At 40.8% G+C, this 14,367-nt stretch overlaps 1 protein-coding gene across 3 annotated transcripts in view; it reads left to right on the top strand.

Annotated features, from left to right (window-relative positions):
• Nucleotides 1-14,367, top strand: part of LOC138949331 (uncharacterized) — a 617,348-nt gene that overhangs the window by 14,304 nt on the left and 588,677 nt on the right. For 2 of the 3 annotated variants that reach the window (XM_070321117.1, XM_070321115.1), the window contains exon 2: nt 10,168-12,390. In XM_070321117.1, coding sequence (XP_070177218.1) covers nt 10,168-12,390 — 2,223 coding nt within the window. The remainder of the gene's footprint in view (nt 1-10,167; nt 12,391-14,367) is intronic. The other variant, XM_070321116.1, reaches the window with a different exon arrangement.

Genomic DNA, 14,367 nt, shown 5'->3' with positions numbered 1-14,367 from the left:
TCTAAAATGGCCGCGGAACTGTTAACTGGTGTATCGAGACGAGGGTCGTGGTGTATGTGTGTCTGTGCACCGGCGGAAGGTATCGTTCACTGGACCACTACTTACATAGTAGGTATGTTACAAAGTGCGCGCGCAGCTCAATTTTTGACGTCATAGAAAATGGCCCCCTATTTTCTGATCACTCTCACTGGCTCAGTTTTGGGTCCTCTTTTGTATTCTTGTCCAAATTTACATCACGTGGGCACCCTGTCGATAACGTAGAGCACATTCTTGACTTTAAGATTGAGAAAGTTGGCGAGTCCAACACTTTGTAGCTCGCCGGCCAGAATATCGGGCGAAGAAGACGCACAAGAAGTACTATTATAAAACATTTTATAGCCTTCGCACTTTTATGAGACGACTCTGCACGGTTAGTTTGACCATTTTCCTGCTGTTTCCCAAAGTTTCAAGTCGATAAAGCGTTGCGAAGTACCTTTTAACGGCTGCGCGGTTTTGCGCACGGATTGTCAGCCATGTTGTATTCACCAACATGGCGGTCGGTAAAGTTCGTCTGCTCTCAGTTTCATGTCCAAAACGGTTTCAATTTATCCTCTTTGCCTCTATTACGAATTTTATTACTTAAAAAAATCATAACTCGGGTTACACTTATCCAATCTCAAAGTTATATATATGACTAAGTGCCAAAAGGTGCTCACAGAACAGAAGACGACTAATAAAAATGTTTCTAAAAACGTGTCTGCTGAAAATTGGTGTGTGTGTGGATGAATGTGCGAAGAGATAGTGGACATAATTTCGTGTGTCTGACTTGAACGGTTTTGAAGTTATCTTTGTTTAAAGTCAAAAATAACGCCAAAACCGGCCATCTGAAAACGGACATCGTGATACCTCGTGTTTTGAATATGCCACAGAAAAATAACAAGAAGCACAAATGAATTGCATTTAGTTTGATTGAATGCCTGAAACATCGCTTTACAGACGAGACCAAACGTCAAATCTAAATCTCGAGAGAATTTTTTTTTTCGATAACCGAATTTTAAGGTGTCGCACGCAAGATGTGTCGTCATCACGGCATACATTTTTCAATCGCAGATATTTACTAAATTTCTTTTTCAAAAACTCTGGAATTGATGTCGACACGTCAAGCGATAACGGTGTATCAAACTGCTGTCTTTCAAGTAATCCAGCAAAGACTGCAGAACTTTTGAACAGCATTTTTGAAAACGATTTGAAAATTTCGTCATATCTTGCGTGCGACAAAATGTTCGGTAATTAACGGTTATTTTCTTTTGAAAACAAAATTTACATGTACAAAGATCTACTTCATCTACGGAACCACGTGACACATTCTGTGTTCAAAATTTGTGAAGAAATCACGAACCACGAATGCGCTATCAAGTGTTGAAATTATGTCGTCAACATCTTTTCAGATCTTGCGTGCGACACCATCTTGCGTTCAACATAAAATGTCACTACCTTATCGAGTTTAATGGGTAAAACTAACTATTTGTTGTCTTAGTTTAATCTTCTTAATTAAAAGCGTAATAAAACCGAACTTCCAAGATGAATTTTAATTGAGATTAGCGAAAGAGCGGGCACGCAAGTCGACCTTAAAGTAAAAGAATGATAACACGAGCGTTTGTCGTGTTGTCTTGCGTGCAACACATTGTCCAAAAAGGAAAATGTATATTTTTCTCAGACGTTTTTTAAGTTGAAACCTTGAAACTTCACACACATTTGGGGTTTAATCGCCCCCATGCATGGTAAAAGTCTTGTTGACCCTTGTCAGATTTCAAGGTCACGGCTGGGTCACATGTGGTTCAGAAAACGGATGAAACATATTTTTTCAGAGATTTTTGAAGCTAGAACCTTCAAACTTCAAACAACGCTTTTGCTTAATGATTGTTCAACATGGAGAATTCAAGGTTGATCCTTGAGAAATGTGAAGGTCATAGCAGGGTCTCGTGTGGGTAAAAAAAAAAGGAAATTGTATTGAACTTCAATTTATATAAAACCAAAGTCTGGTTGATCTGTTTTAAGATTTAAGGTCAAATCTGTTATTTAAGGTCAAATCAAATAGAAATTTGTTGATGCTTAAATCTTTGAAACTTCCAACAGGTTTGAGGTTTGACAACTTCTGGACTTTGAAATCTGGTATGGTTGATCCTGGTAATATTAATTGGTCAAAACATCAAGATCAACAATTATAAAATAAGCACTTTCACCGATGTCAAGTGAGCAATAGCAGCAAACGTGAGTCTTATAAAGATTATCACTTTTTGTGTGACCTCAACTTGACCCCTCTGAATGCTCTCAATCATGGAAATTGACCACACTTTGATTATAACCAAACAACATCAAAACTTTGGAATGTGTGAAGTTTCAAAGGTGTTGCTTAAAAGGCGTTCGTGAAAATGACAATTGTATGTGTCTGACTTCAATGCGACCCCGCTGCGACCTTGACGTTTGATTTTATCAACCAGACTTTCATCATGTGTAAATGACTTCAAACACTATAAAACTAGTTGAAGAAATTGACAATTTTTCAAAGTTTAAGCCAGATGGCACTGCTGTGACCTTGAAATTTGACAAACATTAACCAGGCGGTCACCTTTTTTAGAAAATATCCTTAAAGGACCTTACTGTGACCTTGGAATTTGATGAGGTTTAATTTAACTTGCGTAGTGTGCCAAGTTTCAAGGCCCTAGCTTCAAAAACATATGAGAAAACCTCATTGAAAAATGTATATGTTTGACCTCAACGCGACCCTGCTGTGACCTTGACTTTTTCAACCAGACTTTAATCGTGTGTGAACATTATACACTAGAACTGTGTGTATTTTCAAAGCTCGTGCTATAAACGCGCTGAATAAATTGAAAATATTCCACATTTGGACCAGATGTGACCCCGCTGTGACCTTGAACTTTGACAAAGATTAACCAGCAGGTCACTTTTAATGAGGTTTTATAAAAATGCTGAAAGTATGTGAAGTATGTAAAGTCTAACTGATCTAGTATTAAAACATGTAAGACGTGACAACGACAATTTTCCAGTTTGCAAAGGAAATTTAACCTCGCTGTGACCTTGAAATTCAATGTTGTTTAATGTGATGTGCACCATACCTGGAGGTCATTATACTTTGGTTGTGTGCCAAGTTTCAAAGCCCTAGCTTTAAAAACGTGCGAGATAACCTTAATGCTATGACTCAGTGCCGTTTTGAATGATATAACGAACAAAATTATCGTCATTTGTAAAATCATTTGGGTAAATTTATCTTTTCTTTTCGTAATTGGGTTCCAGCATCTGTTGTCTTAACAAAAATCACAATATCAGTCGTGTTTGTCAACTTTTATTTTTTAGCCCCTTTGTCCGCTTTTCGTGCGCACCTTTTGGCACTTAGTCATATATATGCCATTGGAATGCTGATTTTCTGCTCTTTCAAGTGATATAGATCAAAATGTTAAATAAAGATTTTGAATTTTTTTGTAACATAGCTATACATAGAAAGACTACAAGGTATGTCACTCGGCTTCGAGTCGTGCTCCACTAACTTCAGAAAAAAATTATGCAAAAAATAATTGCTAATGTCAAGAATCTTTGTAACTTTACAAATGCCGTGATAGATGAATGTTCTAACTATCTGTACCTTTTATATTTAGCTGCCTGTCCGCTGCATGTTTTTAAACCGTATTTTGTGCGACCAAACGTGTCTGTCAACGGCATACCACTTAGATCCCATGCGAATACACCAGTTAACAGTTTCGGCACTTACATGGTACAAAGAAGGAAAACTCACGTGATACCCAAAGCGATTCTGGTTGGACCACAGGCGGAAGGTATCGTTCACTGGACCACTACTTTCATAGAAAGACTACAAGGTTTGTCACTCAGCTTCGAGTCGTGCTCCACTAACTTCAGAAAAAATTATGCAAAAAAAATAATCGCCAATGTCAAGAATCTTTGTAACTTTACAAATGCCGTGATAGATGAATGTTCTAACTATCTGTACCTTTTATATTTAGCTGCCTGTCCGCTGCATGTTTTTAAACCGTATTGTGTGCGACCAAACGTGTCTGTCAACGGCATACCACTTAGATCCCATGCGAATACACCAGTTAACAGTTTCGGCACTTACATGGTACAAAGAAGGAAAACTCACGTGATACCCAAAGCGATTCTGGTTGGACCACAGGCGGAAGGTATCGTTCACTGGAACACTACTTTCATAGAAAGACTACAAGGTTTGTCACTCAGCTTCGAGTCGTGCTCCACTAACTTCAGAAAAAATTATGCAAAAACTAATTGCCAATGTCAAGAATCTTTGTAACTTTACAAATGCCGTGATAAATGAATGTTCTAACTATCTGTACCTTTTATATTTAGCTGCCTGTCCGCTGCATGTTTTTAAACCGTATTTTGTGCGACCAAACGTGTCTGTCAACGGCATACCACTTAGATCCTGTGCGAATGATGATCGTCGTATGTCCGAGGAGATAGTAGTCCGATGCGATCATTGGTTATATAATAACCGGATATTCGATGATTATTTTCATTGGTCGACTGAAATCGTCTGCATCGCTTCCGTTCACGGTTACTGTTATTCCGTTGTTATGCCAAAAACCTAAACTGAAATTCCCGTGGGTAGCTTCCCTTTGCTGCAATATTTACATATGTTTTAGACCAATGAGCACTGGTATGCATATTCGGTGCGGGATGCATGATTTCTTACCAACTATGGGGTAGCGGTTCGCAAACGAACATTCGTCCAAATGATGGTTAAAAACAACCTGCAGGGGACGGCAGCTGAAAATTAAAGGTACATACAGTTAAAACAATCTTTCAACTGTATTTATTTGACCTCACACAGACTGTAGGAAGAGGCAAACCGTCTTGAACAAAAAAATTGTCCGCAGGAAGCGACTCCAAGAACACAGACGACTCGAAGCTGAGTGTCATACCTTGTAGTCTTTCTATGTAAGTAGTGGTCCAGTGAACGATACCTTCCGCCTGTGGTCTGTGTGTGTGTGTGTGCGTGTGTGTGTGTAGAGCGATTGAGAGTAAACTACTCGACCGATCTTTATGAAATTTGACATGAGAATTCCTGGGTATGATATCCCCGGACATTTTTTTCATTTTTTCGACAATTGTCTTTGATGACGTCATATCCGGCTTTTTGTAAAAGTTGAGGCGGCACTGTCACACTCACACCCTCATTTTTCAATCAAATTAATTGAAATTTTGGCCAAGCAATCTTCGACGAAGGCCGGACTTCGGTATTGCATTTCAGCTTGGTGGCTTAAAAATTAATTAATGACTTTGGTCATTAAAAATCTGAAAATTGTAATTAAAATTATTTTTTTTATAAAACGATCCAAATTTACGTTCATCTTATTTTTTTTATCATGTTCTGATTCCAAAAACATATAAATGTGTTATATTCGGATTAAAAACAAGGTCTGAAAATTAAAAAAAAACTAAAATTATTATCAAAATCAAATTTCCTAAAACGATTTAAAAACAATTTCATCTTATTCCTTCTCGGTTCCTGATTCAAAAAACATATATATATGATATGTTTGGATTAAAAACACGCTCAGAAAGTTCAAACGAAGAGAGGTACAGAAAAGCGTGCTATGCAGCACAGCGAAACCACTACCGCGCTGAACAGGCTCGTCAGTTTCACTCCGTTTTGCACAAGCGGCGGACTACGGTCATTGTGAACAAATGCAGTGCGTTCAGTTTCATTCTGTGAGTTCCACAGCTTGACTAAATGTAGTAATTTCGTCTTACGCGACTTGTTTGTTTTTGTTTTGTTTACATACACTTTTAGTGGCATGTTTCAAGGTGTCACGTTCCAATATATCACTTAAGGTGATTATGAAACGGTTAGTTACTACTAACTAACTAACCACACCACGATCCACTCTCGCAGTCATACAATTTAATAGAGACAACAAAAGTATAAGTTTCAGACGCCTGTTTATGTAAAAACTCGCCACCTCCCTCGAGACTTCACTCAAAATATGTTCTTTTACGTTCACAAAACGTAAAAAACCAATGGTCACTGACAAAATGCCAGTTAGAATAGAAAATTATAGTAACACGCTGATCCCGTGTAAAGATAAGAAAATACGACTGTTCTGCTCCAAAAGTGCTAGTTCATGCAGGTGTCACACACCCCACGTCGTCACTACTCGAGTATAATCACAGATAGCAAAAATAACAACGGTGGTCAACGGGGTGCAAAGACATGGTGCACTTAGCTTTCTTTGGCCACTGGGTGGACGGCCTGTAATTAGTCTTTTTAGCCTCCACAACTGCTCCGTCGAATGAAGTGCTGGTTAGCGTGGTGACGAAGCAGGGAACTGTGGAGGCATCAGGCGCCGCACCCAGTCGCTGGTTAGCTGCTTAGCCGGTTCGCTGGTTAGCTGGTTAGCCGGTTCGCTGGTTAGCCGGTGTGCTGGTTAGCGTGGTCCCCCAGAAGGCAGCCGAATAGAAGTTAGGAAAAGGCTGCAAACAGAAAGCATCGGTGCACTAAACATGTCAGCTACCCCTCAACCTCCACCCTTAAACATGTCATCTTTACATATCTCATCGAGCACGTGGGCCTGCACAAAATGGACTTTTCACAACAACAAAACAGCCATTTTTCGTCCTTCTCTCCCTACCTGCAAAAACCATATACAGGTTAGTATTTTAGCGTCACAGAGAGCAAATTATGCGCTAACCTGGAAAGAACAACAGAGAGTATTTCATTCCACAAACACAGACTCGTCAACAGCGTTAAATAATGATTTATTACCTCAAACAGCCTATGAATGTAGCACTCTCATGGAAGCAAAACCCGCTTCCTCCCTGGAATGGCCTCTGTTCGTCAACAGTGACAACAACATCCAGAAAACCCCTTGCCGAATACTTATGCGAAGACTATCGCACGGCGAAGGAAAATTTGACGACTCGTCCTCAGCAAAACATGTGGCAGTGAGAAGGTGATAACTCGCTGAAGTTCCCCTAGAGTGCCGAATATTCTATCCGGTGAAATCCATCATACTCTAGAAACCGTCGTATTCGATCCTTCTTCTTCTGCCGCTGAGTGTCAAGTGCGCCGTCCTTGTGTCTCTCACAGACCACCTAGACAATAACACGTGACTGACCTTGTCACATATCAAGTTCAGCTATCCACAATTCTGCCTCGCAAAGCAGAATTAACCCCGAAAAATCCGTGCGGCACAATCTCCGCGTGCTCTGCGCTGTCAGCAAAACTCTGCCGTATAGCCCCGACTCACGCACAGGCGCTTTCAGTCGCAATTGACCAAGAGAAGGCACCCCACTGAGTGACACTTTCTTGGTCTATGTCACCAGATCGTGACACAAGGCAAAACAAATCGTTCTTCGAAAACCCAACCACAAGGCAACGAAGAAATGGTTGAGCGAATGGTTCCACTTCCAGTCTTGCAGCATGCCCAAATGCACAGTCATGCATATCATCATAATATGACAAGAACAAATTCCAGAACATGATGATTACGCTATGAAAAGCGAGATCGAAAAAGATGTCCAGTTTCTCAATGTAGGTCAGACCACAGGCGGAAGGTATCGTTCACTAGACCACGACTTTCATAGAAAGACTACAAGGTATGTCACTCAGCTTCGAGTCGTCTGTGTTCTTGGAGTCGCTTCCTGCGGACAATTGTTTTGTTCAAGACGGTTTGCCTCTTCCTACAGTCTGTGTAACTGTAAGGTCAAATAAATACAGTTGAATTATTGTTTTAACGAACCGCTACCTGTAGTTGGTAAGAAATCATGCATCCCGCACCGAATATGCATACCAGTGCTCATTGGTGACGGTCTAAAACATATGTAAATATTGCAACAAAGGGAAGCTACCCACGGGAGTTTCAGTTTAGGTTTTTGCTGTGATGCGGACTGTTTTCCCTGCTTTTTCAATAAGACATTTTAACTTTTTAGCAAACGTAGATTTTCCTGTGCCGGCTTGGCATAACAATAACCGTGAACGGAAGCGATGCAGACGATTTCATTCGACCAATGAAAATAATCATCGAATATCCGGTTATTAATTAACCAATGATCGCCGACCATCCCGAGCTTGTACAGCTTTTTGGCCCAATGTTTGAATTTTGGACCCTCTGGACATGCCTCCTTCTCGTCCAAACTGAGCACCCGCAGAACTTTGTTGTATTTGTTTTGGGGCAGGCAAAAAGTCTCTCTATTGTTCATATTCAGTTTTTGTATGTGCGCATCCAATTGCTGGTAGAAGTTTGCTTTTTGTTGCTGGTCACCGCACTGTCACCGTTAATCTCCATACTGTCCTCTGCTTCTCTCTTGGCTGTCAAGCTGAGATCTGTGTCAGCAACTTCCCCTTTTGTGTGAACCAGTGCTCACAATTTGTTCACGAATTCGTGATCTCAAGTCGTGGCAATTAGAATACACATGGAAAACTGGTAAATAATTTGACATTCACTCAATACCTTTTGTTGTAATAAAACAAGTTCTAAGTCCAGTAAAATCTGGCACAAAATTAAGCAATTTTCAAGTCTGAATCCAGTTTCCACAAGGGCAAAGTAGAATTCTCCTCTGGATTCCACTTTCCACTGTGACTGTTCAAGTCTGATTCCAGTTTCTTCTAGGGCAAAGTAGAATTCTACTTTCCCCTAGAGATTGAATTCCAGTTTACTCTAGAGGAAACTGGAATTCCAGTTTCATCTGGCAATAATCCAGAGGAAAGTAGAATTCCAGTTTCCTCGAGGGGAAACTGGAATACTACTTTCCCCTAGGGAAATCTCAGATTCCTCTGGATTCCACTTTCCACTGTGACATATATATATATATATGCATTATATACTAAATAATGCATTATTTAGTATATCATGGATTATTTAGTATATAATGAATTATATAGTATATAATGCATTATATAGTATATAATGCATTATATAGTAAATAATGGATGTTTTATTATATAATGCATTCTTTAACTTAAATAATGAATTGTTTGGTAAATAAAAGATTTATTTAATTACAACAATCCCATTTTGTACTTTTGTGTAAATAATGCATTATTTAGCTAAATAATTCATTATTTAGATCAACACGAAAAAACGTAATTTCTTTACAAACGGATTGCCATAAAGCACATGGTCTCAGAAAACAGAAAACAAAACATTGGAAGTGTCAGAGACACCACCTAAAAATAAAACTTTTTTTACATATATTTTTTTTTCTATAACTTTTTTCCCCATGGTTCATTCATCATCTGACATAACTTTTTACCTAAATCTAACCATAAGATTATTGAAAAAAAGCAAAAATGTAGACGACCACCTTTAAAGGCCCACTTCGCTTCCCGTAAACCATCAGTTTCTGGTCACAGACACTGTCAGGCTTTTACACACAGTACAAACACCTTTTTATTTAAACCCTTACCGCTAGAGAACATCCTAGGTGCCCTCCATAAAGAGCGAGCATTTTCAAAGAATTTAGTTTTGCGTGGCCAGCCGGATTTACTTTAAAACAAATCGGAAGCCTCGTTTTGGCACTAGAACTAACTTTTCAAATCTAAATGATAAATTAACAGCATGTGAGACAAACATTCTTAAATCTTTTTTTTATCAAGACAACATCAGTACAATTCGAAGTTTTGAAACTTTGAAAAAAAAGGAGCCCAGAAGCAAGTTATGCAAGGTCGTGTTTGCCCAAACAGACGAACTTTCTGCATTTCGCAAGTTTCTTTGAATGGCCACCGCCACCGCTCAGTTCGTGCCACACGTAGTTATTTGTTGCATTTTAGAGTCAGAGGTACACTATAACGTGCTATTGCAGATACAGCGAGTCGCATTGAAACCATAAACTGACGACTTAATTTATGAGGTATGTGACTGAGGGAATCTGGGTCACACGGGTCCACGATCGTTCAGGGGTTGAGTAAACCAAAAGAACTGGTGTGTGGTCTACACATGCTAAATAGCCATTCAAACGAAACGTGTCATTTAACGATGTTATGCGAGTGCAAGTGTGTTCCATAAGGTAAGAATTGCTTATTTTGTGAAAGATTCCATCGTTCTGTAAACCTCATTTGAGGCGGATTGAGGCTTTAAGCCATTTGAATCATTAGTTATGCTGTTATACGACATAATTACTTCCTACTTTCAGCAGGAGGCAGCACCAATAATTCACGAGCCTCCCCTTGGCACAGCTCACACAGTGCGACGCACAATGAAGAGTCGCAAAAGACGTCGTCCCATCCCAACGACCAGAAGACCACTGTTCCTCTCTCTCAGGACGACCAGAGCGAAGGAGTCACTGCTGCTCGTCAGAAGGTCAAGGACACAGAACACGCGGGTCCCGTGTTGTCTCATGTGAAGGATATCCAGAGGGAAGAACAGGCATTGGACCTTCGCTTGAAAAACGATGACAACGAAACGCCCCCGATCCGGAGCTATCCTACCAACGGTCGCACAAAGCCGAAGAAAACCATGGCGGTTGTGAACGAAGCAGATGGTCGCAGCAAGCCAAAGAAAACCATGGCGGTTGTGAACGAAGCAGACGATCGCAGCAAGCCAAAGAAAACCATGGCGGTTGTGAACGAAGCTGATGGTCGCAGCAAGCCAAAGAAAACAATGGCGTTTTGGAATGAAGCAGACGGTCGCAGCAAGCCAAAGAAAACCATGGCGTTTTGGAATGAAGCAGCCGGTCGCAGGAAGCCAAAGAAAATCATGGTGGTTTGGGACCAAACAGAAGGCCGCTGGAAAACCCAGGATGAAAGCGTCACCGTGTCCCAACGTCCACTGAAAGCTTCAATCAAAGAAGACCAAAGACATAATTCCATCAAAGAAACACTCGAAAAAGGCTCCATCAAAGAAGACCCAGGAAATGGCTCCATCAAAGAAGCATCTGGAAACGATTCCATCAAAGAAGCATTAGAAAAAGGCTCCATCAAAGAAGACCCAGGAAACGGCATCATCAAAGAAGACCCAGGAAACGGTTTCATCAGAGTAGCACTAGAAAAGGTCTCTATCAAAGAAACACCAGGAAAAGGCTCTATCAAAGAAACATCAAGAAAAGGCTCTATCAAAGAAGCAGCGGAAAAAGGCTCCATCAAAGAAGCACCAGGAAAAGGCTCCGTCAAAGAAACACTCGAAAAAGGCTCCACCAAAGAAGACCCAGGAAACGGCTCCATCAACGAAGACCCAGAAAACGGTTTCATCAAAGAAGCATCAAGAACAGGCTCCATCAAAGAAGCATCAAGAACAGGCTCCATCAAAGAAGCTCCAGAAAAAGGCTCCATCAAAGAAACATCAAGAAAAGGCTCCATCAAAGAAGCATCAAGAAAAGGCTCCATCAAAGAAACACCAGGAAAAGGCTCCATCAAAGAAATATCAGGAAAAGGCTCCATCAAAGAAGCACCAGGAAAAGGCTCCATCAAAGAAACACCAGGAAAAGGCTCCATCAAAGAAGCACGAGGAAAAGGCTCCATCAAAGAAGCACCAGGAAAAGGTTCAATCAAAGAAACACCAGGAAAAGGCTCCATCAAAGAAACACCAGGAAAAGGCTCCATCAAAGAAGCACAAGGAAAAGGCTCCATCAAAGAAGCACCAGGAAAAGGTTCAATCAAAGAAACACCAGGAAAAGGCTCCATCAAAGAAGCACCAGGAAAAGGCTCCATCAAAGAAGCACGAGGAAAAGGCTCCATCAAAGAAGCACGAGGAAAAGGCTCCATCAAAGAAGCACCAGGAAAAGGTTCCATCAAAGAAACAAAAGAGGACCACATCCACAAAGACCACAAAGAAAAGCAGGCTGTCTTAACCGATCTCAAAACGAACATTGGTGACACTCACACCGCGCCCAAACTCCCCCAGAATGAAGGGGGCATAGTACAGCACGCCAGGAAAGAGCAGAATGAAGGGGGCATAGTACAGCACGCCAGGAAAGGGCAGAATGAAGGGGGCATAGTACAGCACGCCAGGAAAGGGCAGAATGAAAAGGGCATAGTACAGTACGCCAGGAAAGGGCAGAATGAAGGGGGTATAGTACAGCACGCCGGAAATGGACATAATGAACACGAGGCGGTGTCCACTTCCCCAACGAAAGACCGGTTTGAAAACCACCCGGTGTCTCAACACACTCAGAAAGATGAGAACGTACCAGGCTACACGCCCGATCCGTGGAGACAGGATGTCACAGGGAAGGGAACAACCTCTTCTCCCTTCCAGCAAGACCAGGAAGAGATGGATGCAGTCGCCCTGTCTCTGAAGAAAAATCAGATACAAACCGAGCACGTACCACATCTTGGCAAGACAGACGGCTATGGAAATGGTACAGCCTTGGCCCCCTTTGGGAAAGAGCACAGTTTCCACAGAGTTGAAAGAGCAAATAGTAAGTGACAGCATGTTTTACCACGAATGCCAGGTTCGCTTAAGGGGATTCATGTGTATATAAATCCCCTATGCGATTCATTACATTGTTTTTGCACAGGTTCTAAGCAATATGTACAAATATGTAGAAAGAGAAAAGGTTGGTTACCTTATAAACTTTTTTTCAAACATCTATTCTTGGGGGTGGTGAAATATGATTTTGCAGAAAACATTGTGATTTTCCACAAGATCCTAACTGACATTCTAGCTTTAGAAATGATAAATAAAACATTTTTTTAAGATAAATAAATAAGAAGTATCACTATCACGCTACTTATCCATGACGTGCATACAGACAATTATACTTTATAGAGGTTTGTTGAGGGGGTACACATACAATTATCACCAATTAAGTGGTACAAACGTCGTAACACAAAAATCCAGCGTCAGATCATAACCAAATTTAAACACAGCTAAATTGAATATATACAGTTACAATACCTTAACAGAAATGTGTTTCCTTATTGCTTACTCCACATTAATCCCCACCCCACCCCAACCTCAACCTCACCCTCATGTCTTGACTGACAAAAATGGAGAAAAAAATATGGAGGCCCAGTTGGCCACTTGGTAGAGCACTGAACTTGTGATCTATGGGTTTGAATCTGTGGGAAGGGGTGGGGGTCGGACCTACTTTCTGTACAAACTCAGAGACGGTATCTATGCCCCACCCCCATGTCACCACTGTTGCATGTAAAAGACCTCGGTCAATTCTGCCAGAAGTGCAGATTACGGATTAATCAATCAATCAATCAATCAATGACGCTTATATCGCGCATATACAGTTCTAGGCGCTCTGCAGTGATGCCGTGTGAGATGAAATTTTATACGGCCAGTAGATTGCAGCCATTTCGGCGCATATTTACCTTTCACGGCCTATTATTCCAAGTCACACGGGTATAGGTAGACAATTATTAACTGTGCCTAAGCAATTTTGCCAGGAAAGACCCTTTTGTCAATCGTGGGATCTTTAACGTGCACACCCAATGTAGTGTACACGGGGGTAGGGTTCGGACACCGAAGAGAGTCTGCACACAAAGTTGACTCTGAAATAAATTTCCGCCGAACCTGGGATCGAACTCACGCTGACAGCGGCCCGCAACTGAATACAAATCCAGCGCGCTACCAACTGAGCTATATCCCCGCCCCAGACGGCTATGGAAATGGTACAACAAAACACACACACAACTTGATTGCGCGACACTTGTTGCTGCTAGCTTTCAACTGTTGTATTCTCTTCTTCCCTTGGACTTAGTTCCAACCAGTGCATCTTTACTAGGTTCAGATCATTGATTTGATTTTCTTCTCCTATGTCAAAGTTTAAAAGTTTTGCCTATTGTGATTTTTTGTCGATTTTTCATTTGGCCCTTCTGATTTTGTCTGGTCGATTTTGGGGGTACTCTTATTTGAGCGGCAGTCACGTGATCCCTGTAAAATAAATCTTTAATTCAATAGGCGATCCTGATATTTAAGTGAACGGCCTTAACTGGCATATACAGTTTTAATGCAATGACACTGGAATTAATGATTTTGTAGTAGTTTTCCTATTGATGATGCCTTTAATTTACTTGCATCGTTAACCGGCGGAAAACCATACAAGTTGTAGATAGGAACAGAATATGTTATTTACTCAGAAAACTAACATCTATTCTTCTGTTCAGCGTTTACAGATATGACTGTCAGTGTGTGCACGTTTTACAATTCTTACCCTGATGTCTACCTTTGCCTCTCGCGTTGTGTTTTATGCCGTAGTGCCTGTACTTCTAAGTCTGTCTGCTGCCTACTATTTTACCTAAAATTGTTGGCTTGGCTTATATCTCTATAAGAATAAATTCACGAGAAGAAATGACGACTTCTACAAAACATGGAAAATCACTCGGACGAATAAATGGAGCCCACTCTTGGGATTACTTTTCTATGAAACTGTTGATTAAAAACA

This window comes from Littorina saxatilis, linkage group LG15, assembly GCF_037325665.1.
Source record: "Littorina saxatilis isolate snail1 linkage group LG15, US_GU_Lsax_2.0, whole genome shotgun sequence".
NCBI classification, from domain to species: domain Eukaryota; kingdom Metazoa; phylum Mollusca; class Gastropoda; order Littorinimorpha; family Littorinidae; genus Littorina; species Littorina saxatilis.
This window is presented reverse-complemented; position numbering and strand designations above follow the sequence as displayed.